Source organism: Macrobrachium nipponense, chromosome 22, assembly GCF_015104395.2.
Source record: "Macrobrachium nipponense isolate FS-2020 chromosome 22, ASM1510439v2, whole genome shotgun sequence".
Lineage (NCBI taxonomy): Eukaryota > Metazoa > Arthropoda > Malacostraca > Decapoda > Palaemonidae > Macrobrachium > Macrobrachium nipponense.
The window spans coordinates 59,755,556-59,782,818 of NC_087213.1; the positions used below are offsets into that span (position 1 = coordinate 59,755,556).

General features: G+C 45.9%; 1 protein-coding gene across 5 annotated transcripts in view; it reads left to right on the plus strand.

Moving 5' to 3' along the window:
- Positions 1-831: 831 nt before the first annotated feature.
- LOC135198706 (glucose-fructose oxidoreductase domain-containing protein 1-like) overlaps positions 832-27,263 on the plus strand; it is a 39,724-nt gene continuing 13,292 nt past the window's right edge. For 2 of the 5 annotated variants that reach the window (XM_064226549.1, XM_064226551.1), the window contains exon 1: positions 932-1,076. In XM_064226549.1, coding sequence (XP_064082619.1) covers positions 1,063-1,076 — 14 coding nt within the window. In that variant the 5' untranslated portion in view covers positions 932-1,062. Of the gene's footprint in view, positions 1,077-27,263 lie in introns of all 5 variants that reach the window. The other 3 variants (XM_064226553.1, XM_064226550.1, XM_064226552.1) reach the window with 3 other exon arrangements.

Here is a 27,263-nt window from a genome sequence, read left to right on the forward strand (position 1 = left end):
TTCCTGAAAGTTTTTTTTTTTTTTTTTTTTTTTTTTTTTTTTTTTTTTTTTGTAGTGAATCGCATTCAGTTCGTGATGACTGCCGAGTCATTTTGTCTGCGAGACATTTTGTCGTCAAATGGGGCATCTAAGGTGACGCTACCAGTCACAATTTCTTCCAACATTTTTAGAATGTATTTTATTATATTAGTTGTATAATCAGTCGAAAAATAGACGCCTGCAAAATTTGGTTCATGTTCGTAGAATCATTTTCATTTTGAAGTTCGGCGATTATAAATATAAAGCAATTTTACTTCTTGTTCGAAGTTAAGCGCTTTAATTGAAAACAAGCAAAGGATCATGTCAAGATAAGCGAACCCACTATTTTTCAAGACAATGTTTTACCACTTTGATTTATATATAAATGTGTGTATGTGTGATCTGCGTTGCCTCAATAGTTCCTGGAGAAGTAATGCCATTTCAACAAGGAGATAAAGTGATCCACCACACATCAGCCCCGCCCATTTTACCTTTCCCTGTCATAACAATTCGTATACCTTGCTTTTCCTGTTTGTTTACATCTGTAAAGTACGACCCACGTGGTGCGTGTTCCTGTCAGAGATCCGTCTCCTTTTCGAGTCTTGTACTTTTTTAAAACGTCGAATTACAATAAAAGATGTTTCATATACCTTTATTATCTAACAGCGCAGATATAATAACTCCTACCATTGACAATATGAAATGTTTTCGATTTGAAAGATAAGCAAGCTCCACTAGACAATAAACATCCCAGAAGCATTTTTTTTACAGATTCACATAATATTGGCTATAGAGAAATCCATTGTAAAATGTGAATTTATCCTCTTAGTGGAATACTGTACCAAAGACATTACAATTCGTTGACAAAAGTAAGGATTTTACCGTAATCAGAAATGGAATAAACATATCTTATATGCACAGAATGGATCCGTAAACATTAGAAGTTGCGAAACGAAGCGAACTGCAACGTAGCGACCCTCAATTGCCGTTAGTATTCATGTTATGTTTAATGGTTATTTTCATGTCCAGGGCTATTGATAAGTGATGAAGAAGGCAAGGTAAATTAGGTTGGAATTTGACGTTTTAGTTTTCTGATGGGTAGATAACTTAGGTAGTAGGCAAGGTAGTTAGCCTATAACCTATGTACTAGGAGCTACTTCTACCTACCTACTACCTATAGGCTAGGTACCTTACTAGGCTAAGTAACGCGTTAGTCTAGTCTAGACCTACGATCGGCCACCCAAATTAGCTAATTTTTTTTATTTTCAAGGTTAAAATACTGACGGACTTTATACTAATTTAAGTTACCGTTGTGTTTTTGGTTAATATAAACAAGGTCGACTTAAAAGTGGGTAAACCAAGCCAGCATGTGAGCGTATTTTTCCAGTCGTAACAATTGGGCTACTTAGGCCTTCCTCTGGTTTGATATCCGAAGGGTCTACCCACAAACAGAAGCTAAATCCATATTCTTCAATGCTTATTGTTATTTGGAGGGGTTCAGGAGGTGCCAAAGCCCCTCCCAGTCAGGTCAGGGCATGGCGCCCTTGGTAAGTGAAGTTAGGAAGGTAAGGTCTGGTTAGGTCAGGACCTGGCAGTCTAGGAAAGGTTAGGTTTGTTTACGTTCGTGGAACCTGTCCCGTCGTCCTACACTCGCCCCAAAAACGCAAGCAAACGCGATAAATCTTAAGGGGGAAAACACTGCAGTGGATCCCTTGTCATTGGGTGGATCAGCCTTATTCACTCTATATTTAATTGGTGAAATAAGAATACAATTACATATTGAAGCACACCATTTAAGTTTTGTCAACATAATGTGGTATATGAAAGCGCCATACGAACTAAATTAGGCATGTGAGGTCTTCGTAAAATATATTTTCAAGGCAGTTTTTAAATCCAATATGGCATCCACCGACTGAGGTGCCGTTCGTAACCACCGAGGATCCAACATCTTTCCTGGCCTTCCCAGCACTCATTTGAACAATGTTAGAGTATATATGTAATGTTTATTGATCTTACTCAAGATTGGAGTTGTAATCAGCACAATAAAACATTTTGTCGTCTATATTAGTGAAAGTATGAAACTTCTTATTCCCTAGGTCATGGTTTGAACTGAAATTCATTTTTACCTTGTAATCAGTGGTTTTATCCTTACTGCCATCACAATTGAAACTCCACAGTGCTTATTTGATTGTAATTATACACACTATTGGTCTTAATTCACTCCAAATTGCACTTGAACCACATTGCTGTTCCTGGTTCCTAAGCGCTCACTCCACAAACACAGTTACGAGCAGCAGACGACAACACCGTTTATGAGGTGCAAAGCTTTATTCTCTTACTCATTATTTAGTTTAACTTTACTTTGTTACTTCAAAATGTTTATTTTAATTCATGTCTATTATCCCTTTTTTTAAACCAAATTAACCCCGAAAAATTAAGGTATTTCTAAAATAGATAGGAGCAGACGATGGCAAAATGTCATCGTTGCCAATTTAGTGGAGCTTCACACATACGCCGATGCATTTACAAACTTTCCATGAATTCTAGTTGTCACAGTAATGCAATAATGATAAAATTGCTCTTATATGTATAGCTATATACTACAAATAGATACGCTAATTTCACTTATTTCCCTGGTTTTGTATAAGTCTTGTACCCAGTTTGGAGGGCAAACACATACCAATTGGCAACACTGATAAACAATAGAAGAGCGCGAGCAAGGCCGTAGGAACTGTTCACAGCAAAACTGTTGGTATTTGAGTCAGGAATCTAGTTAATTTTTCAACAACGATTATTTTCAAAATAATCATGAATATGTAAAAAATTTATGCAATTCATGACCATATACTGCTGTTTAACTATTTATTTAAATGATTATCTAGTGCACGCTTCTTCTTCTTTCTACCAAAACATCATAGTTTCCTCGGATTTTGCTGTGGTTGGTATCATTGTTGATGATTGTTGTGAAGAATTTCTGTGAGAATTTCTGTGAAGTTAAATAAATGGTATTTTAAAGGAAATACTAGTGTAGACAAATATTATGGGATGGATTTCTATTTTACATATTATTTATACAATACATACAAATATATATTATATATACAGGCATATAGATACATATACTGTTTAAGAATGAATTATGAAATGGATAGAAATTGAATGTTCTATCAGGAAATAAACAATAAAATATTATTATCATTAAGTAATAATTATTATTATTATTATTATTATTATTATCATTATCATTATGTATTTAGGAACCTAATATAAAGGTTGTCATAATAACCCACCCAACCTAACCTAACCTAGTATGACATGTTACCTGGCCAGGACAAAGCTCCCCCTCAAAGAAAGAGTAATGTAAAGGTTAGCATACTAACTTAACCAACCCAACCTAACCTAACCTAGTAGAAAGTGTTAAGTGTTACTTGGCTGGGGACCCCCCTTAACGGAAGAGTAACATAAAGGTTAAACATACTTACCTTGTAGAACATGTTACCTTGCCAGGGGTGTGGGGTTGGCAACCCACCTAACTTAGTGGGCCGTGTTACCTGGCCCCCCTTGGACCCCCACCCATAGGAAACTAAAAAAAAAGTTATTATACTAATCCTAACCCACTCAACCTAGGATGTGAAGTGTTACCTGTCGCAAAACTTTACTTAATGTGATGGTGTACAAGACGGGTCACAAAGTGGTAATGGCTACCCAGATAAAGAAGATTTCTACTTCAGTGAGTCAATAGGGTACCACTTAGATGAGGTTTTGTTGTATTCAGTGAAGGCTATAGTTGCTATCATTATAGCTTAGACTCTTTTAAGGAAAAGATTTATGAAGCAGACAGTTCCTAAGATCTTTATGTGAGTTTTTTGTAGGTAGGTTTCTATAAATGCAGTGATTAAAAGCACGTGTATGGCAAAACTTTCATACATGTAAAGCTGGTATCACACTAGTCATTTCTTGCTCGCGGTTTTGGCCAGCATCCAGCCAATGCTCACGAGCAAAAGTGTTGTATCGTCACACTAGGAACTCATGGTTTCGAGGAGCCGTAGGAAAAAGTAAACAAAACTGATCAGCTGATACCATCATGCCGGCCAGAAATTGTCGGACTGTGGCAAAATGTGCTGCAGTGGTGTATTTCTCGGAAACTTACGTGAATGCAAGAGTAACAAAAAACTTTTGTGGGTTCGAGAGTGGCCCAGGAGAAGAGAAGCCAAAGGTCTGAGAGTACGTCCTATCAGCAGCAGCCATCTTTTTTGTTGACACTACGCTGTAGCTTTTAGCTCGTGTTGGCTGCTTCCCATTCTGTCGGAAAGCTAAAATCTTGAGCTAACAGCTCGCAGTTTTTGATTTTTGGCAGCAACAGCTCGCTGCTCGAGAAAAAAAGGCCTAGTGTGAGGCCAGCTTAAGTTGTTTTACCTCTCAGGATCCTTTGCTGAACTTATACACTCACAAGTTTATTTGAGGTCAGTGTGCACATGGTTTTCAGCAGTCAGGTGTTTAGTCACTGAATACCTGACACACAACTTCGCTTGGATAGTGGTTATTTACCTTTAATATCAAATAAAATTTGTTCCGATACGTAATACAAACCATCGGTCCTTTAACAATAGGAAGTAGCTAGCGGCAGCTGGAACGGTCGTAAGCTTCGAACAAGGGGAGAACGGTAGTTAACTGCTTGTCCGACAGTCGCGCGCCGCGCGACTGGGAGGTAAACAAACCACTTTTGCTTTCGGCCGCGGGTGTGAAGGACGTGTTCGTCATCGCTCTCTGCCCGCTTCATCGTCGTATGCTTTGTTTATATTGGGTTTTCTACTAATGGTTTGTTTGACTTGAAAATGAAACTGTAAGTACACTGTTTTCATTTTCATTACTTAATTATGAACCAACATGGAGTTATCGCCGTAGATGCGGCGATTTCCTCTCTTTTCATGAATTGAACCCTTGAATTATGTCTCGGTGCCGAGGGCGGGCGCGCTCGCGCCGAGTCATGTATTTTGGGCGAAAGTGTGTAATTGAAAAATGTAAGTACTCTTTTCATTATATTTTTGCCCTGTCGTTCGTTACCGAGAGTGTGATTGCGCTCGGCACGAGCCTTTTAATTTTTTGTACAAGTAACTTACCCAGCAGATATATACTTAGCTATAGACTCGGTCGTCCCGACAGAATTTCAAAACTCGCGGCACACGCGACAGGTATGGTCAGGTGATCCACCATTCCCTTGCCGCTGGGTGGCGGGGTCTGGAACTATTCCCGTTTTCTAAGCCATAATTTCTTCTGCGGTTGAACGGACAACCACCTGTTCGTTCCTCCATCTTGGATTTCAACTCGTTTTGCCGAGAATTTGGATTGGTTTTTTGTTTGTTGGACCGTATTCTGTTTTTTCTCTGGCTTGGCATACGCTTATTGTGGACTGTTTTTTCGACTTTGGTTTTGACTACTCTTTCACGATGTCTGACGCTAAGGCTTCACCTATGTTTAGAGTTTGCAGTAGGGAAGACTGTAAGGTTAAGGCTGCCTAAATCGGCATTAGATCCGCATAGTATTTGCGCTAAATGCAGGGAGAATGAATGTTTCTTTATTAAACACCTGTGTGGAATGCGAGAACCTTACGGAGCTTGAATGGAAGGAATTATCATCATATGTTAGGAAGCTTGAGAGAGATAGAGTGAGGAAGGCTTCAGCTAGGTCATCTAGTAGATCTTGCTCCTTAGAACAAGAAATTAACTCTCCATCTAACAATTTTCCCTTAGCCTCAGCTGCTTCTCCCTGTTCTGAATCAAAGATTCTTCATCAGAGAGAGAAAATGTTAAAGCTTCAATTAAGAAACTTCAGCTCAACTACGAGCTCTAAAACCAAGGTAAGAGTGGTGATAGTGACTTGTGCAGTGTCCCCAGTGCAGTGGAAGGGGGCGTCTGACCGGTTCCTCATTGCTCCTAGGCCTAGACCTCTTCCAAACTCCCAGGACCAGGGGAGGAGGAATGTCGAAAGCCGCGGGAGGATGCAGAACATCCCCAACGGTCAGGCGTCCCTTCGGCAGATCCTGTTGTTTAAGTCCCAGGCTGCCTCGGATTGCCGCAGAAAAGGCGTCCTAAAGGAGGTGTTTTTCGGCCTCAGACTCTTCCTCTCCTAACGAGGATGGAGTTCGGCGCCTCCGTTCGCGCCCTTTGAAGAGAGCCTGGAAGGCTCCTAAATGGAGAACGCTGCTGGACATCCAGCCCAGAGCGTTTTCCCGAGGATTGGCCTTCGGGACCTAAGAGGACTAGAACAAGAGGAGCCTGCTCTTCAAGATCCTTACCAAGAGCAGTTTTTTGGTTAATCTGCAATAAAGAGCAGTTAGCGTCGCTCGTAGGCTCTTTTGCTAAGGACTCTACAAGGAGGAAGGATGTCTCGCTCCCTGTTAAGAGTTCCGCTAAGCGTCCTTCTTCGTATAGGAGAGAACTCTCACGATCTCCAGGGCGTTTATCGCCTTCGTCAAGGGACTCGTCGGATAGGAGTTGTTCTCCTGAGAGAAAAGCCCTTTCGCCCTATAGGCTGGCTTCCCCGAAGCGTCCTCTTAGACACAGCGCATCGAGCAGAAGCCTCGATCGGTTTAGCTACAAGGAACCAGAAAACCGATTTAGGTATCAGGATCCCTTGGGTCTTCAAGGACCAGGAGCCAGACAGGCGCAAAGAGGCAGCAAGACGCAAGAAGGACGTCAAGAGCCTCTTAGAACGCTGGATTCAGGACGTCAGGATTTCTGCTAGAAGGCAGGAATCAGGACGCTATGAGCCAGGACGCCATGAGTCAGGGCGCCAGGAGTCAGGGCTCCAGGAGTCAGGGCGCCAGGAGTCAGGGCGCCAGGAGTCAGGGCGTCAGGAGTCAGGGCGCCAGGAGTTAGGACGCCAGAAAACAGGACGCCAGGAGTACGTTAGGCGTCAAGTGTTAGGGCGCCAAGAGCCTGTTAAGCGTCAGGAATCAGGACGCGGGGATCTTTCAAGCGCCCTGAATCAGGACGCCAGGAGCCTAGCAAGCGCCACGAACCCGGAGAACCTAGACAACAAGAATCTAGTAGGCACAAGAGTGTTGCCGACAGACAGGAGCCTCACTCTTCGTATAGGAGTGCTAATGTTCCGCGCTCCCCTTCTCGGGAAAGGAGTTCTTCTCCCGGGAAGAGCCAGATCACTCCAAAACGATCTCCTTCTGTAGATCAGTTGGATCAGGTATCGGAAGACGAAGAGCCTGTAGATGTAGCAGTTTCGGACTACAAGAGACGGTGTCTCTTTTGCTGCTAAAGGAGTTCGGAGACTCCCTTCATCCTGCGGACCCTCCTTCACCAGGATCGTTAATGTCCAGCACTAAAGCTCTCAAATCGTCTTCCTTCGTTAAGATGCGCCCCGCTCTTTGTATGAAAAAGGCTTTGAAAACTTTTTCAGAGTGGTTGACTTCCAGAAGGGAAGCGGGCAAGACAGTTTTTTCCTGCCCTCCTTCCAAGTTAACAGGCAAACCAGGAAGGTGGTACGAGACCAAAGAACCGATGGGGTTAGGTCTGCCTTCTTCCGCGGATGCGGATTTTGCGTCCTTAGTGGACTCTTCTAGGAGGAAGTCGTTGCTGTCTGGCTAAGGCGACTTGGGGCATGTGTGAGCTGGACCACCTTCTAAAGGGCCTCTTTAAAACCCTAGAAGTCTTCAATTTTATGGACTGGGCGTTAGGAGCATTAGCGAAGAGAGCTCAGGACACGGACTTTGTTTCCATGGAGGAACTTTCGAGCGTCCTGGCTTGCCTGGACAGAGCAGTCATGGACGGTTCGGTGGAAGTTGCCTCTCTTTTTGGAACGGGAGTTTTGAAGAAGAGATCTGTCTTTAGCTCGTTCTTAGCAAGAGCAGGTATCACCCTTGCAAAGGACATCTCTTCTTTTTGCTCCTTTATCCCCGCACCTTTTTTCCACAAGAGACGGTTAGAGAGGTTTCGAAATCTCTTACGGAGAAGGCAACTCAAGATCTCCTCACGCACTCAGCCAAGAAGTTTAGGCCAGCAGTGCCGATAGAGAAGAAAGAGAGACCCTCTTTTGTTCAGCCCTTTCGAGGAGCCTCCTCTTCTAGAGCCCCTCTTAGAGGTAGAAGACCAGAGAGAAAGAGTAGACCATCTAGAAGGTCCTTCGGGAAGTCTAGATGAACAGCAAGTCCTCCAGACGAAAGTAGGCGCCAGGCTACTCCACTTTGCCAAAGTCTGGGCGCAGAAGGGAGCGGACTCCTGGTCCCTCTCTATCCTGAAAAAAGGATACTTAATCCCCCTTCAGGGAAAATCCTCCCTGACGACAACTCCAAGGAGTTAACCGCCAGATACTCGGATCCGGTCCGAAAGCTTGCTATGTTGCAAGCAGTGGAACAGATGATTTCCAAGGAAGCGGTAGAACTGGTTCAAGATCTCCAGTCCCCAGGATTCTACAATCGGCTATTTCTGGTACCGAAAGCATCGGGGGGATGGAGCCATTCTAGACGTCAGTTGCCCTGAATTTCTTTGTCTTGAAGAAGAAATTTTCAAGGGAGACGTCTTCCTCTGTTCTATCTGCTCTTCGTCCAGGGGACTGGATGGTGCCCTGGACCTTCAGGATGCGTATTTCCATGTGCCATTCATCCGGCAGCAAGGAAATATCTGAGGTTCATGTTCCAAGGAAAGTGTTCCAGTTCCGAGCGATGTGCTTCGGACTTTCGACTGCCCCTCAAGTCTTTACGGACATCATGAAGAATGTAGCTTATTGGCTACATCTGGAAGGGATCAGGATCTCGTTATATCTGGACGATTGGCTAATAAGAGCCCAATCGGAGAAAAAATGTCTGGAGGACCTTTAGTGACTCTAAAGTTGACAAAGTCCTTAGGACTTTTAGTAAATCACGAGAAATCCATGCTGACTCCCCAGCAAAGTATTGTCTATCTGGGGATTCAGATGGATTCTCGGGAATTTTCTAGCGTATCCTTCTCAGGAAAGGAGAGAACGCTGCCTAGAAAAAGGTGTCCAGTCTTCTTAAGGAAAGAACATTGTTCCGCGAGGGAATGGATGAGCTTGCTGGGGACCCTCTCCTCGATGGAACAGTTCGTTTCCTTAGGAAGACTTCACCTACGACCCCTTCAATTTTATCTGAAGGAGAAGTGGGATTGGAAGTCCAACAATCTGGGAGAGACTTTTCCAATCTCGAAACGGATCAAGGATATCCGTTGGTGGTTAGATCCACAGAAACTAAGCAAAGGAATCTCCCTTCGCTTACAGAACCCGCGCCTAGCGTTGTTTGCAGACGCCTCCAGATTCAGGGTGGGGAGCGACCCTATGGTTCGCAAGAAGTCCAGGCATTTGGTTTGGGAAGGAGAACAAGTGTCCTGGCACATCAACAAGAAAGAGCTAACTGCCATTCATCTAGCTTTGGTTCATTTCGAGGAACAGGTCTCAGGTCTGGGGATTCAGATTCACTCGGACAACACAACAGCCCTCGCTTATATAAAGAAGCAAGGGGGGACGCATTCCTTTTCCCTGTACGAATCAGCAAAGGATCTGCTGATTTGGGCACAGGAAAGGAAGATCTCTCTCCTCACAAGGTTTGTACAGGGAGAGAAAAATGTCCGGGCAGATCTGTTAAGCAGAAAAGATCAAGTCCTACCCACGGAATGGACTCTCAATCCTCAGATTTGCCAACAACTGTGGCATCTGTGGGGAAGGCCCAATATAGACCTGTTCGCGACCAACAAGAACCACAGATTGGAAACCTATTGCTCCCCGATCTCGGATCCTCAAGCAGTAGCAGTAGACAGCTTTCTGCTAGATTGGACGGGCTTGGACGCGTACGCCTTCCCTCCTTTCAAGATAGTAGGAGAAGTGTTGAGGAAGTTCGCTTGCTCGGAAGGAACAAGAATGACCCTCATCGCTCCCTTTTGGCCGGCTCTCGATTGGTTCACAGAGGTTCTGGATGGTTAGTGGATTTTCCAAGATCGCTTCCCACTAAGGAACGATCTTCTCAAACAACCCCACTTCGACAGGTTTCACAAAAAACCTCCCCGCTCTAAGTCTGACCGCCTTCAGACTGTCGAAGGACTTGTCAGAGCAAGGGGCTTTTCACGAGAAGTGGCGAAGGCTATTGCAAGAGCCAGAAGAGTCTCCACTTCTAAAGTATATCAGTCGAAGTGGGAGTTGTTTAGAAGATGGTGTAGGGAAAAGAAAATATCCTCCTCCAGTACCTCTGTAACTGAAATCGCAAATTTTCTCTTATATTTGAGAAAAGACTGTAACCTGGCAGTTTCAACAGTGAAGGGTTACAGAAGTATGCTGGCCTCCGTTTTTCGACATAGAGGAATAGATCTGACAAACAATAAAGATCTTCATGACCTTATAAGGTCTTTTGAGACCACGAAAGAACATGTAATCAAGAAGCCTAGCTGGAACTTGGATGTGGTCCTCAAGTTTCCTAATGTCGGAAAAATTCGTTACCGTCTCACCGCAGCTTCGTTTAGGGACTTAACAAGAAAGTCTTTATTCCTTTTTGCGTTAGCAACAGCCAAGAGATGAGCGAGTTGCAAGCTTTGGAAGGTAAGTGGGGTTTAAGAAAGATTCAGCGATTTGCTCCTTTCAACCATTTTTTCTAGCGAAAATGAAAATCCTCAAAGCCTTGGACCAAGAAGCTTTGAGATAAAAGGAATATCTTCTTTAACAGGGAGAGAACTAGAAAGACTTTGTGTCCAGTCGGGCACTCAAGTTCTACCTGGAAAAGAAGAAGTTGCTGAAAGGTACAGAAGAAAGTCTTTGGTGCTCTGTAAGAGATCCGAAAAGAGCGATTTCTAAGAACGCCCTTACATTCTTCATAAAAGATGTAATAAGGGAAGCTCACCTTAAATGCGAAGAAGAGCATTTCCAGGTTCTCAGAGTGAGAGCTCATGAAGTGAGAGCCATAGCTACGTCGATGGCATTTCACAAAACATGGTCGCTTCAGGCTCTTATAGAGTCGACATTTTGGAGATGTAATTCGGTGTTCGCCTCGAATTACCTAAGAGATGTTAAAAATTTCGTACGAAAAGTGCTTTGCTGGGAGCGTATGTTTCGGCGAATTCAGTGCTGGGAGAAGGGCTGAGGCTAATCCTTCCTATGTAGTTTAAGGCTTAAATTTATGTTTATTGGTGGTTTGTTTTTATTGGTTAATTGTCAGAGGGAATAGGGACCCTCTTGCAATTCATAGATTGTAACAAGACTAACATGGTCAGGTGATCGGGATTGGCTTCATGCTCTTTGTGATTTGTTTAATAACCTTAACTCTGTCATGTAGAGGGCGAGTCTCCATTGATATGACAAAAGGTCAAGGCCTCTACCATGTAAGTGGGTCAGCCCCCATTGGTACGATCCAGTATAGGCTCTGTCGCGTAAGCGGGCTAGCCCCCATTGACACGATCCAAAAGATTATTCAACCATAGGTTCATTCCTCGTTGAAACTCTTGAGGCAAGCAGACTCATCGACAGTAGTCATGAAGTCTTCAGCCCAATAAGGTAGGAACTATGGATTATGTTTATCCAAGAAAATAGGTTGTTTTTTTTCCCTGTTTTTTAATGTATTTAGTTTAAGTATTATTTTGTTTTTAGCTGTCTCTTGCCCGCCACAAGGGTGCCAATCAGCTAAGTATATATCTGCTGGGTAAGTTACTTGTACAAAAATGATATTGTTAAGATACAATAAAGTTTTTGTACATACTTACCTGGCACAGTATATACGATTAATGGCCCACCCAAGCCTCCCCCCCCCCCCTCAGGAGACAGGTGTAAGAGAAATTATGGCTTAGAAAACGGGATAATAGTTCCAGACCCCGCCACCCAGCGGCGGGAATGGGTGGATCACCTGACCTACCTGTCGCGTGCCGCGAGTTTTGAAATTCTGTCGGGACGACCGAGTCTATAGCTAAGTATATATCTGCCAGGTAAGTATGTACAAAACTTTATTGTATCTTAACAATATCATTTTTGTATAATAGAATGCAATGAAAGTGGATTCGCAATTGCAATATTCTTTTCATTTTCATTTATTTATTTGCATGAAATTTAATTTGGATCAATTTTCGTTCTTACCCGGGAATTGATCCTTACGATTTTTTTATGTGAAAATGAAATCGCAAGTGCAGTATTCTGTTTCATTTTCATATATATTTTTATGATAGCATCATATTATTGGATCAAGTTTCCGTTCTTACCCGGGAATTGATCTTTTCCCCTTAAGTTCTATGAAGTGAAACCGCAATGGCAGTATTCTGTTTTCATTTTCATATTACTTTTCACTGCTGTGCGGGGGTAGGGGAAGCGAAGGTCTGCCAGGAAGTCGTCGGAAAGCTCTCCCGCGACTCCCTTGGTATCCGATTCTTCGTCTTCCTTCCTGCCCCCCGCTCAGCTTCTTCGTTGTATTTTGTATTTGGGGTCTTCCTTGCGTTCGGGGTGGGGCATGGTCTTCCCCCCGTGCGTGAGGGAACCCTCTTACTAATCTATCTACGTATGTTACCGCAGGTGCTACATCCGTGGGAGACGACCTTGGACAGGTATGGACCACCGCGGAGGCAGGGCGTGCTAGCATCCACGGGCTGCTGCAGCGTCTAGCGAGGTCTGGGGCGGTCTCCACTACTACCACGGCCGCTTATGCTGCTCCCCCCCCTCCTGGTCTACACTCCCCATGCTGTGTCGATGACGCCGTCTGCCGCTACTAGGGCCGCAGCCGTACCGAGGTGGGGTTGCCGCCGCCGCCTGTTTTCTTCGTGTTGCCTGCCCCAGACTTCCGCTGGACCGGCCGCCAGGACCCAGGTTCCGCTGGCTGCCGATGATTCTACGAGGCGATCGCTGGGCCTGCCGTACCTGCCGCTGATGTGATTCCCGCTGTTGGCTTGGCTGTCCCTTCTGGGTCTACCGCTGCCGCTGTTCCTGCCGCTCCTGAGCTGGTTGCTGTTCCTGTCGCTCCTGATTCCTGTGCCTGTCCATGCTGGGTCCTGCCCACGGTGTGTCTTCCCAGTCCCAGGTCCCTTCCGGACAGGTGCAGTCGGGCCGTGTTGCTTCTGCAATAGCGGCTCCGGCCGTGGATGGAGGACCGGACGATCGTCCTGCGTGAGCTTGGATAACCGAAGGAAGAAGAAGCTGGCTCTAAGTCTTCATCGTCTGCTGCGCCTCTCCTTCGGGACTTCTAAGGGCCCGTCCCAACCCGCGGTGGACGGGGGGTCCTTCTGCTGGTCCTCCTGCTCCTTCGGGAGCGGGGCCCGTCTCCCCTTCCGTAAGGAAGAGATAGACGGGGACCAGAGGAGTATCGGTTAGCTCTGGTACTTCCTCGCCTGGTGCTAGCGGCGATGCCGCTACGCCAGGTTCCGGCTCGGTCTCTCGTTCGCGAGAGATCCCGAGTGTACGTTCTCCCTCGGGAGACCGTGCAGCCAAGTTTTGGCGCCAGAGTTCGCTCGGCGCCAAGACGCGGCACGGAGCAGAAGGCTGGTGAGAGACGCTCAGGTGACTCTTGCCAGGCCAGCGGCCGCTCTTGCAGCGACCAGCTGGTAACCCGGGTTTTGTTCCCCCCTAAGAAGGCTCCTTCGAGACCTTCTAAGGGCCCGTCTCGCTCCGGCGATTCGGGGAGCTCTTCTGCTGGTCCTCCTGCTCCCTCGGGAACAGGGCCCGTCTTTTTCTTCTACCAAGGAAAGAAGACGGGGACCAGAGGAGTACCAGCTTCGGCTGGCACTTCCTCGCCTGGTTCTAGCGGTTCTGCCGCTAAACCAGGATCCGCCTCGGCTTCTCGTTAGCGAGAAGTACCGAGTGGACGGTCTCCCGCGGGAGACCGTCCAGCCAAAGTCTTGACACTCGAGCTCGCTTGCCGCCAAGACCGAAGCGCGGAGCAGAAGACTGGCGAGTGTCGTGCAGACGACTCTCGCTAGGCCAGTGGACGCTCTCGCAGCGACCAGCTGGCTGCTCGGGTTGACGTGACGGTCGCTGACCAGCCACGGGTTGAGGCGAGGAAGGGGTCCCCGCGGTCGTCGGTACCAGCCAGCGGCTCGACGCGCCGAGAGGACGCTCGCCGGTCTCACCGCGATAACGAGCCTAGCAGGTCACCTGACGCCGCTCCCATCGGGACCGGGCGGAGACGGTAACCAGAAACAGCTCGCCTGACGCTAGAGATCAGCGTCGACGTTCTCAGCCGAGCCTCTGCCCCAGGCGAGCGGCAAGGCTAGGTCCTGCTGCTCGATCGCCACTGCGGGTGGACGATCAGCAGCAGCCCTCCAAGCACGCTGGTCCTGCCAGCGAGCTAGGGGGGAGCGTCAGGTCTGCCTCTCCTGTACCTTCAACCTCCTCGGGCTACACCAGGAGGAGCGAGGTACCTATGAGTGATCGCGAGAGGTGCGCTGCTCGCGATCCTGCTATGACGCCGTATGGACCAGGCACGGTTCTAGGACCGACCAGGACATACGCGCAAGTAGCTGGAGGCGACCGTCAGGGGTCTGCCGCTGTTCCTCCTTCTGAAGGAGGAGTATCTCGGGATCTGTTTCTTGTTGGAGGGACTGGACGGTCCTACTCCGCAAGACACGGTTACTCCCGAGATACAGAGGAATTTGCAGAAGTCATTAAGCTGATTCGTCAGCATAATGACCTTGCGGAAGGATTGCCGCTCCCACCAGCAGAGCCCACGTCTCTGCTCGAGTCGTTTTGGGGCCCGAGAGGGAACCCAAACCGACGGTGGGTCTGCCGCGATCGGAACTTGCCGATTCTGTCTCGAACCAGAGTCTCTCGTCTCCGGACAAGAAGGCTCTCTCAGTTCTGGCCGTCGATCAAGCTACTTCCACCTCCTCTACTGCGACAGCGGCGTTTCTACGTGTCTTCGGACACCGTATTTGAATACTCCTTCGGTCCTCCTGAGAGGTTTCGACCTCGACGAAGACTGGAATGAGTCGGAGGACGGTATCGGCTCTCTCCTGTCAGGTGTCGATCAGCCCCACCCAGACGACGTTCACAGTGGCGGCAGACCCTTACCTACAGTATGAGTTCGTAACCCTCCTCGGGAAAACGTTTTCTCCTGACGATACGTTTTCCCAGGCTCTGAGAGGCCATCGCCGTAAGGCGATGGCTGCTCCTTTTCTTCTCCAACTGCTAGTTCCGCTGGGAAGGCGAGCCAGTATCCAATTCCTCCCCCATTCCCTCTCTCCTTACGGCTACGAGGGAAAGGGGAGGGATCCTACAGAGATTTCTCTGTAAGATCCCACGTTCGGGACTGCGCTACCGGGGGGACCTTCGGGTCCCACCTGACGTAAGCCCCGGTCGTTGAGGAGGAATCCTGCCCCATTCTCGATTTCTACGGGAATCAAGAGGACCACCAGCCGATATCGTTTGACGAATTCGGTGGGGGTTTCGCAGACTGCTTAGAATGCTACGGAATTTCTAACGCATTCAGTGTTCGAGTTTTACGATCTCCAAACACTTACGCGAGACCACGGTCCAAAGTGAGCGAGACGAGAATCCCCGATATACACGATAATCGGAACAACCTCGCCTATGCTCGAATTCCTGGAATTTCTAGCATTGGGAAGAAGACTGCTGCTGAAAGAAACTATCTCACAGTAGGCGACCAACCTGGACTAGAGAAGATCGGACGGGAATATCCAGTTTGGCTTGAACTATCGTCTTAGTATTCTGTTCACCATTGAAGCTTTCCTTCGAGGAAGACTTCTCCTTCACTCTCTTTGATAGAGATCGAAGGTGGTCGATCTCCAATCCTTATTTTGTTTTCTTGAAGGAAAGAATTTAGGATGGAGATCGTTGTTCAGAATCCTACAATATACTACGTATATTAACCTCGCGACATGATTCTACTAAGCAGTTGAAATTGTCCGAGGGGTAGGCGCATATCCTAGTTAATCTACGGATTGCGACTTATAAGAGAAGTATTCTAATTGACTGCAACTCGGGTTGCCTGCAACCTCCCAGGAGTTTTCAGTTTCAATTTTATATACTTATGGTTTGGTCACGACAACACCATTTCAACTTTTATATAATTATGGTTTTGTCACGACAACACCATTTCAACTTTTATTTTTATGCATTCAACTTACCTGTCAGATATATACTTAGCTATAGACTCCGTCGTCCCCGATAGAAGAATTCGAATTTCGCGGCACACTCTACAGGTAGGTCAGGTGATCTACCGCCCCGCCGCTGGTGGCGGGAATAGGAATCATTCCCGTGTTTTCTAAGACAGATTTTCTCTATCGGCCGTGACAGCAACATTGTTGTTGTTACTCCTGATTTGATTTTCGTATTTTTCATCGCTATTGATCTTCTAAGCCGGTTATTTTGGTGACGTATTGGATCTTTGGTTTGGCATACTCTTTAGTGGACTGTTTTTTGGACTTGGTTTTGAATATTTCTCATGATGTCGGATTCTAGCTTTCCGGTTAGAACAGTGTGTAAATGAGGGATGCATGGTGAGGATACCGAAAGCTTCGGTAGACCCCTCACACAGTTTGTAAGGGGTGTAGAAGGAATGAATGTTCAATTTCTAACACCTGTGGATGAATGTGTAAATATGAATGAGGAAGAATGGAAGAATTTAAATTCATATTTAAGGAAATTAGATATGGATAGGCTAGGAAGGCTTCCTCCAGAAGCGTAAGTAGGTCTCGCTCTAACGAGCCTATTAAATTAACACCTAACCCTAAACCTCTATCTTCTTCCTCTAGTACTAAGACTGCAAATCCGGCAACGGAAATTGCAGATCTTAAAGCTGCGCTACAAAGGATGGAACGTCAAATGCTGACGTTGAAAGGTAAGCACAGTGATAGTGAATTAAGTGTCCCTAGTGCAGTGGAGGGTGCGTCTGATCGGCTCTGTCTCGCTCCCAGGCCTAGACCTCTTCCAAGCTCACAGGCCCAGAGGAGGAAGGAATGTCGAAAGCCTTACGGAGGTTACGGAGAATCCCCACCGATCAGGCGTCCCCTCGGCAGATTCTGTGACGACCCGAACTGCCAAGGATCGCTATCGAAAAAGCATCCTAAAGAAGTGTTTTTCTTCGTCAGATTCTTCACCGAATGTAAGGGGATGGAGTTCTGATGAACTGTCACGCCCCTTAAAGAGAAGTTGGAAGGCTCCTACTTTAGATTCAAGCCCTGAGCTTTCTCCCGATCTATCACCTTGTGAGAAGAAGAAAAGGAGATTGGTTCCTAAACGGAAATCGGAGTTGCCTTCCGCTTCGAGACATTCCTCACCTGAATCAGGGAAGGAAAAAGAGAGTGCGGCTGCAAAAATTATCCTAAATGTGCAGGAGCAACTTTCAGCCTTAGTAGGATTTTTTACTAAGGAAAACTCCCAGGAAGAAAGGATCTTTCCTTCCTATAAAGAAGACGAAGGGAAAAGAAAGAAGAAAACGGAAGTTTCGGCTTATACTCGGAGGAGTATGAAGAATGCGCCAAAAACGCCAACCTGGCGCAATGCGCCAGATGCGCCAGATGAGTTTGAGACTCCATACGAGTCAGAAGAGCCAGAAGCGCCATATGCGCCAGAAGAGCCAGCCTGGCGAAATGCGCCAGAAGCGCCAGAGGCGCCAGATGCGCCAGATGCGCCAGAAGCGCCGGAAGCGCCACCCTGCCGAAATGCGCCAGAAGCGCCAGCTTGGCGCAAGGAATCACGAGCGTCAACCCGGCGCAATGAGCCACAAGTGACAAATAAGAGACGAACTTCTTCCAAAAGACAATTAAGCCAGGAAGATTTGTTTGGCTTTCGGAAGGATAAACCTTTACCTGACAAGGACTCTAGTTGTCGCACAAGCGGCCGTATTCCTTGTCAGGACATAGGTCGTTCCGGAGAAAGCGATAGGAGAGGACATCCTTCGTCTGACAGAGGAGAAAGGTGTCGCACAAGCGGCCATCGCTCTTGCCAGGAGAAGGATAAGGTCGTTTTGCAGGATCAACCTATCTCTCGTAGGGACGCAAGTTATCGCACAAGCGGTCGTCGTTCTTGCGAGAGTGGGGTGGATGGTGCAAGAGCCAGTCTCCTACTGGAAATAAACAATCCTCTCGGAATTGGATTTGGAAGAGATTTCGGACTCTGAAATCACTCGGCTCCGGGTTTGTCAGATTACAAGACGCTGGCAGCCCTCTTACTTCAAGAGTTTGGGACTCTTTAAGCCCTACTGCTCCTCCTTCTCCAAGGTCTTTGTTTACAAGCACGAAGGTCCCGAAACAATCATCTTTTATTAAAATGAAGCCAACCATTTCCATGAACAAGGCTCTCCGATTCGTAGGAAATTGGTTGGAATCCAAGGAGAAGGCGGGGAAGACAGTCTTTACCTGCCCTCCTTCCAGACTATCAGGGAAGAAGGGAATTTGGTACGGAGCGGGCAAACCACGGGGTCTAGCTCTCCCGTCCACTGCCGAAGCAGATTTTTCGAATCTGGTAGATTCGTCTAGGAGACAAGCCTTGTCATCAGCAAAGATCACATGGGGGACTTCTGAGATGGACCATCTCCTCAAGGGATTGTTTAATGTCTTAGAAGTTTTTAACTTCTTAGACTGGTCCCTTGGGGTGTTGGCCAAAAAGACACAAGAGGAGGAATCTCTTAGTCCCAGAAGTCCTTCATAGTGTTCTTTCCTGTATGGACAAGGCGGTTCAGGATGGATCGGGAGAGGTGGCCTCTCTGTTTTTGGTACTGGTATTCTGAGACGAGAGTCTTATTTAGCTCTTTTCTGACGAAAGCAGTTACTCCTACTCAGAGGTCATCTCTTCTGTATGCTCCTCTGTCGGACCAATTGTTTCCTTCAAATCTTGTAAAAGATATTTCTCATTCTTTGACAGAAAAGGCCACACAAGATCTGTTGGCCCAATCTGCAAAGGAAGCGAGGACTTCGGGTCCTATTAAGAGAGAGACTCGGGCTCCTCAACAGCCCTTTCGAGGAAGTACCTCGGCCAGACCCTCTTTTAAGAAAAGAGGAGTGCAGAAGAGGAGGTAGGCCTTCCTTCAGACCTATCAAGAGAGCTAAATGAGACAACAGTCCTTCAAGCACCGGTAGAGCCAGACTTCGGAAATTTTCCGAAGAATGGGCTCGGAGACAGGCGAAATTTGGTCCCTTTCCGTGGTAACGAAGGGATATATGATCCCATTTCGAGACAGACCTCCCTTGACTACGAACCCGAGGGAACTGTCAGCCCAATACAGGGACCCTGCCAGAAAGAAGCATTATTGCAACTGGTAGAACAGATGTTGCAAAAGGAGGCCATCGAAGTGGTTCGGGATCCGCATTCCCGAGGATTCTACAACCGTCTTTTCTGGTTCCGAAATCCTCGGAGGGTGGAGACCGGTCCTGGATGTGAGCGCATTGAACCGATTTGTGGAGAACACAAAGTTCTCTATGGAAACATCCAAATCGGTTCTTGCGGCTCTTCGTCCAGGAGATTGATGGTCTCCTTAGATCTACAAGATGCATACTTTCATGTCCCCCTGCATCCATCATCGAAGAAATATCTCCGATTCATGATGCAGGGGAAAGTATACCAATTCAGAGCCCTATGCTTCGGCCTTTCAACGGCCCTCAAGTGTTCACGAGGCTAATGATGAACGTTGCGAGATGGCTACATCTAGAGGGGATAATATATCCCTTTATCTGGACGATTGGCTAATAAGAGCAAAATCGGAAATTCAGTGCTTGAGGACTTGGAGAAGAAGCTTTGAACTTGACAAAATCTTTGGGACTGCTCGTGAACCTCGAGAAATCACAATTGATCCCCAGACAGAACATAGTCTATCTGGGGATACAGATGGATTCTCGGGGTTTTCGGGCGTTTTCCATCTCAAGAACAAAGAATTACTCGAGGCTTAGAAAAGATCTCGAAACTTCTTAGGGAAAGAACGGACCGCGGCGAGGGAATGGCTCAGTCTGCTGGGCACCCTTTCCTCGTTAGAGCAGTTCATTTCCCTGGGAAGATTAAATCTCAGACCCCTGCAATTTTATCTAAAGAGGATGTGGAGTCAAAAGACAGGAGACTTGTCAGACATTTTTCCCATCCAACAGGGGATAAAATCAGACCTAGAGTGGTGGTTAACCCCATTAAGGAACAAGAACTAAAGGGGTGTCCCTCTTGATTCGGAAACCCTCACCAAGTGTTGTTTTCCGATGCCTCGGAAACAGGTTTGGGGAGCAACACTGGGACCAAAGGAAGTAGCAGGGGTTTGGACCAGACAACAAACTACTCTGCCACATCAATGCGAAGGAACTCCGGGCAATTCATCTAGCCCTGGAATACTTCGAAGCGGAAGTCAGAGAGGGCGGTAGTTCAAGTCAATTCCGACAACACCACAGCTCTGGCTTACATCCGGAATCAAGGGGGCACTCACTCTTTCTCTCTGAACGAAATAGCGAGAGCTCTATTAAACCTGGACAGAGGAACGGGCATTATTCTGCGTACAAGGTTTGTCCAAGGAGTAAAAAACCTAAGGGCAGACAGATTGAGCAGAAAGACCAGGTTCTCCCGACAGAGTGGATGCTCCACTCAGAAGTCTGCAGACAAATATGGTCACTCTGGGGGAGACCCCAGATCGACCTATTTGCCACGTTCCTCTCCAGGAAAAATAGACACTTCTGCTCGCTAGAAGAAGATCCCAGAGCCACAACGATCGATGCCTTCCTCATGGATTGGTCAGGCATAGATGCATACGCTTTTCCCCCATTCAAATTGCTGGGGAAGTAGTAAGAAAATTTGTGGCATCGGAAGGAATTTGAGAATGACTCTAATTGCTCCCTTTTGCCTTCCCGAATCTGGTTCACAGAGGTACTGGAATGGACGGTGGACTTCCCCAGATCTCTACCAGACAGGACAGATCTGCTCAGACAACCCCACTTCGAGAGGTTCCACAAAAACATCCAAAGTCTCTCCCTGACTGCCTTTCGACTATCGAAAGAACTGGTCAGAGCGAGAGGCGGTTTTCAAAGAAAGTGGCAACTTCAATTGCTGAGAGCCCGCAGAGCCTCTACCCTGCGGGTCTACCAATCGAAGTGGGAAGTTTTCCGTAGATGGTGTAGGTTCGAAGAAGCTGTCCTCTTCCAATACCTCTGTAACCGAAATCGCGGATTTTCTCCTCTTCTTAAGAGAAGAATCCAAATTGGCCGTATCAACTATTAGGATATAGGAGCATGGCTCTCAGCTGTTTTAGAAACAGAGGGCTGAATCTCGAGAATAATAAGGATCTTCATGATCTCTCAGGTCTTTCGAGACTAAGAAATTGAGATCATCAATTCCCCCGAGTTGGAACCTGGACGTTGTCCTAAAGTTCTTGATGTCGGACAGGTTCGAACCTATAGATAAAATCTCATTCAGAGATCTTACTAGCAAATGCATAGTTCCTGTTGGCTCTAGCAACTGCTAAGAGGATCAGTGAATTGCATGCTTTGGACTCTCGGGTGGGATTTAGAAAAGACTCGGCTGTCATTTCTTTCCAGGATCTTTTCCTAGCGAAGAATGAGACCCTTCTAAACCTTGGCCTAGAAGTTTCGAAGTCAGGGACTCTCTTTCTCTGGTAGGAAGAGAGTTGGATCGGTCCTTTGCCCAGTCAGGACCTTAAAATTTATTTAGAAAAGAAGACACAGCTTCAGGGATGTCGACAAGGTCTTTGGTGTTCGGTAAGAAACCCCAAGAGACCGATGTCAAAGAACGCACTGGCATTCTTTGTCGAAAATGTAATTACCGAAGCTCATAGGAATTGCCAAGAGAACTCTTTAACGCTGCTGAGAGTGAAAGCTCACGAAGTCCGGGCTGTGGCAACTTCCCTTTCTTTTACTAAGAATATGTCCATGAGAAACATTTTAGCAGCAACTTATTGGAGGTGCAATCAGTATTTGCATCCCACTATTTAAAGGATGTTAGAATAACATACGATAATGTTTCTCTCTTGGACCTTATGTATCAGCGGATACTATGCTGGGAAATGGAGCAGACGCTGATCTTAAATTGTTTTTAATATTTTAATAATTAGTTTTAATATTGTTGTTGAGTTTGTGGGTTGCTTGAAAGGATGTCCGGGGATGACTCCTTTCAATCGTAGTACTAACCCCAATGAGGATCAGGTGATCGGGATTAGTGTCGTGCTCTATGATCATGCCAATAGGCAAGGTGTTTTTTTGTCATGTAAGTGGATAGGACCCCATTGACAAAGATCCTAAGGTTCTGAAGCGTAAGTGGGTAAGACCCCGGTAACAGACCATCAGAACTCTTAGCATGAGGTCACTACCTCGCTGAGGCTCTTGAAGCGATATGGGCTCCTAGGCAGTAGCCATGAAGTCTTTCGCTAACACAGGTAGGAATCAAGGTTTTTATTTTTATTACCTACAACATATGTTGTTTCCTGTCTATTTCAGTAGATTAGCTGTCTCTTACCCTCCGCCAAAGGTGCCAATCAGCTAAGTATATATCTGACAGGTAGTTGAATGCATAAAAATGTTTTATTGTCATGATACAATAAAGTTTTTATGCATACTTACCTGGCAGATATATACGGTGTATGGCCCACCCTGACCTCCCCTCAGGAGACAGGTGGAAGAGAAAATCTGTCTTAGAAAACGGGAATGATTCCTATTCCCGCCACCAGCGGCGGGGCGGTAGATCACCTGACCTACCTGTAGAGTGTGCCGCGAAATTCGAATTTCTATCGGGGTGGACGACGGAGTCTATAGCTAAGTATATATCTGCCAGGTAAGTATGCATAAACTTTATTGTATCATGACAATAACATATTTACCGAAATTCGTTTCGCCTAAATATAATTGCTCGAGCATATCTTTTATGCTCGGTAGTTCTAGCCGAACGCATTCCTTCGTGGAATAATGGATTACCTGGCAACTCAGGATGACGAGTCAGCGAGAGCTCAGGCTCAACTACTGCGTATTGAACTGCCTGATAGCAGCTCAGTATCAGCTGGGCCTCCGATATGCACGGTCATGTATGTCTCTCTTTGCCCTGCTTTGATTGACTACCGAACCGTATCTCTGCCCAACAATCATGGACTTAGGTCTCTGATTAACGGGGATTCTCGCAATAATGAAGGACCATCTACTGCTGTGACGCTAGATTCCATCGCCTTCGACATTGCAAGAATTTTCAACAGAGATATCTCTTGGACTCTTTCATCTTTCTGTTTACCGCACGGTAACAGAAGTCTGTACAAGTCTCCCGCTGCATCGCACTGCGATAATGCGAATGATTTTGCAGACATCTGAGTTTGTCTTCAAAATATCTCTTATTCGTAGGTGTACAATTGTTCATTGTTCAACCGAATTACGAGATGCGTCAGAAGACATCGCCTACTCTCCGACCTGACAGCTCTACTTCCAAATGTTCAGCCCATGAGAAGCAGTTCTTCAGGCGGCTTTCCCCTGTGTTTTCATTACTGAAGAACGCCCCGCTTTCATTGCAACTACGACTTCTCACCGGACAGCAATGAAATAGCGGTTTAGCGTTTTCAGTCATTTGTAAGCACAGGTTATGAATCTTGAGAATCCTTCTCTCGATTCATCTGTGAAGACGTAGGTTAGGTTGCATTCAATATCTACCTTCGTCTTCAACGGTACATAGTGTTGTTTCTCCTTAGCTGAGATTCAACAACCATGAGATGTTTTAACCTTCAGGACCTCGGTCCTCTAGAAGGCAATTGACTTTCGCCTGTTGGGCACATGCCTTAAGAGAATCATCACCTCGCTGTCGGCATTGGTGACAAACAAATACATTATTTGTTTGGTCTCTCGGCATAACCCGTTAAAGGCGAAGGTCACGACTTACTCGGATGCTTTGACAACTTGCCTCCTACCGAACGCAGTCAGTCGGCAGCTGTCAGAGCGGCCGAGTCAGTTACGAACTACGCTGTTGACTTAGTTCGGTTGTTACAGAGCAATCATTACTTCGTTTAATAGCTTGTCACAGTACCCATACCATTTGACACCCACCATGGAGTGTCGGTGTCCTATCCACTACCGAGAACTTCGCTGCATGGGGATAGGAGGATGCGAGAGACTTCGTGGCAAACGGACAGACCAGTATGGGTACTGGACATCACCGAAGTAGAGAAGAGGGATAGGTCATGCGACTATTTCCTTCTTTTCCTCTGAGGAACTGCATGACTTCTCCTGCGAAGTCAAGCATCCAGGGGTATGGGGATCCGTGACGCTCGATTTCGTACCGAACTTCGTAGCGAAGACTCGGAACCCTTCGGTCCCTGACGATTGGTTCGAGTCGTTCACAATCCCCTCCCTAATGGACTTCGCCACCTTCGATGCGAAGATGCTGCCTTGTCCGCAAGAACTTCTCCGTGGCGCAGGTACTAAGAGGCAGGGGTCTGGTCAACCAGACCACATGCCCTTCCTTCTACCTTCGGGATATTGCCCACAGGTCCTTGGATCTTTTTGTTTTTCCTTGGGGACCCGTGGTGGCTGCTCAACACGTTTGTGTAGCGAACCCAGACCCTCGCAGGCTGAACAGCATCGAGTCCCCTGGTGTGACCATAAGAATGGATGAGTGAATGAGAGTGTGACTGGCGGCTCCTCTTCCCATCTTTTTCTTCCCCTCTACCTGTTGTTAGGAGGACACGGTCCGTTCACCCTGCTGGATAACGGACAAGATGCAGGTGAGCTACTCAACAGAGCCCCATCCTATCCCTTTCACTAGGATAGGAGCGTATATCCTACCACTTCCTCCAACAAGGGGGAGGAAGTGGATGCCAGCTTGAGACAACCCATACTTTATGTTGCCTCTTGCAAACAGGAACAAGTTCTTGTCTTTGCTGGTACGAAGAGATACGCTTTGCCTCTCTCTTAGTACTCGGCCCAGAGGTCTGACCATTGATCCTGCGGTGCACACCCCAGCATCAATCGGGACAGAGCTTGGATCCCTCCCTCGCTTCTTACGACCAGGGAGGCATTCCAGGGATGGACGAACACCAGTCTGTTCATCAAAAGACTCAATTCCTCCCACCAAGAAGTGAGTCTTCCTATTGTTAAAGGACCGATGGTTTGTATTACGTATCGGAACAAATGACAATTTGTCGAAAATTGCATTTTTCCTAACTATACAAACCTGAGGTCCTTTACATATAGTCCCTCCTCATGCCACCCCTCACTCTGCGTATTTTGCATGGGCCAAAAGCAAAAGTGATTTGTTTACCTCGACTGTCGGACAAGCAGTTAACTACCGTTCTCCCCTTGTTCGAAGCTTACGACCGTTCCAGCTGCCGCTAGCTACTTCCTATTGTTAAAGGACCTCAGGTTTGTATAGTTAGGAAAAATGCAATTTTCGACAAATTGTCATATTCATGTACCATAGTACTGTTTGTATTTTAACTATATAAAAGACAGAATTCTCACTTTATGCTATATTCTGCTGTTGTATGGAGAAATTTCCCTTATGAAATTGTTCTGTAGAAGGATATCCATGCCTATCAAGACTGTATAAATAACATAGGCTTGTAAGGCCACTTCAAGAAATGTCTGGGGTTCGGTTTTTTATGAGAATATTCACTGGGAATTTTTATATAATCTAGTGTGATTGAAATAGTATGAATGTAAGAGAAATAAAAGTGGTAGAAATATTGTTAAAGTGGCATAGTGTACTGTCGGAACAAGACCGAAAGTACTCGGCTATCTCGCTTTTTCATTTTTTCCTTTGTGGCAAAAACCTTTTTTAATGTATGACACTTACCTGGCAGGTATATATATATATAGCTATATTCTCTGTTCCACCTGGCGAAATTTTCAAAACTCGCGGCAAACGCTAGTAACCTATCAGTAGTTCAGGCAACCACCACCCCGTTACCGTGGCGCTAGCGCTAGGAACCGTTCCCAATTGGGCCAGATTTTCTCTGAACCCTGTCTCCTGAGGGGAGGAGGGTGGGAATTAAATTATATATACCTGCCAGGTAAGTATACATTAAACTTTGTTTTAACATAAAAACTTCATATTTATACATAGCATCACGTTTTATATACTTCGTGATCAAGTTATTCAAATTTGATGTGTATGCAACTTGTCACCTCACCAAGATGGAATGGTTACTGACTGTCTTCCAAACCAGCAGCCATCGCACAAAGGTCTTTGGCTCACACATTTGACCAAGATCTATGAAGATTGGTAGTTACCATGGGCTATACAGGCCTCCTTCAGGTAGAACCACCACCTTTAGTAGCAAAATAAATAGGTATATAGGTATAGTTTAAGAGCAAGCTTGGACACACATGGAATCCTTTTCAGTTCACATAATACATTCAAAACAGCACTTTCCTTTTCTTGGAAGATCCTGGACCCATTGATTAAATAGTTTCCCGCAAGGTGATAGAACTTTTTAAAAGTACAGTTAGCAAAAACCCATAGACAGGTAAAGGTGAAAAAAGTAATTGTTAATGCCTCATAAAATGAGAAATGTGACAGAGATACAGAACTGAATTCTATAAGTAAGGTTTAGTGCTTCTTCATTTAGTGTTCATTCAGTACATTCATTCATTATTGGGCTAAGTAAGATTTAAGGCCTTTTAGGTTTTGTGTGTAACTTTCCCATGGTGACTCCCTTTCCCCCCTGAGCTCAACATCCCTCCCTCCTTATCCCTATTGCCTCTCTCCCCTTACCCAGTCGTAAGTTTTTGTGATGCTGATGTCATCCACAAAAAGGTACGTATTTGTGATCTGTTAAGTAAATTTACTCTCATGACACCTGCCATCTCTCACTATATTAAATTTGAAACAACAAAACCACTTACGTATATTTATGATAGAGAACATACTTAAGGTAATTTCTTTCAGAATTTTATTCCTTTCAGTCTATGAATACTCAAAAGTTTCATGACAAAGCATTGTTGTAGATGGGGTTACTAGATAGTACCCACCCAGCAGGTTCCATATGGCCCAGTTTTGTCCTTTGCTTATTGAGTAAGACAGAATGCTATCTGTTAACATGTGTTTTGGGTTAGGAACATGAAGAGTGTGTCACAGATTTTGTCAGAATCTTTTATTTTCAGCAACTTTTTAACAGCTTGATGATGAAAAACCTCCTATTTTGTAAGTTAAAACTCAAGGAAAACCCACTAAAAATTTTTATACCTGTTTTTTTTTATAGTTTTATTACAAAAAGTACATTTTATGATGAAATTGGTAAAAAAAAAAATTCCAGGAAGTTGTGGATATTTCTCATAGAAAAATACCGCGAATAGGCAAATTTTCTGCGAATAATGGGGGGGAAACGTTCCAGAGAGAAATCTGCGAAAGTG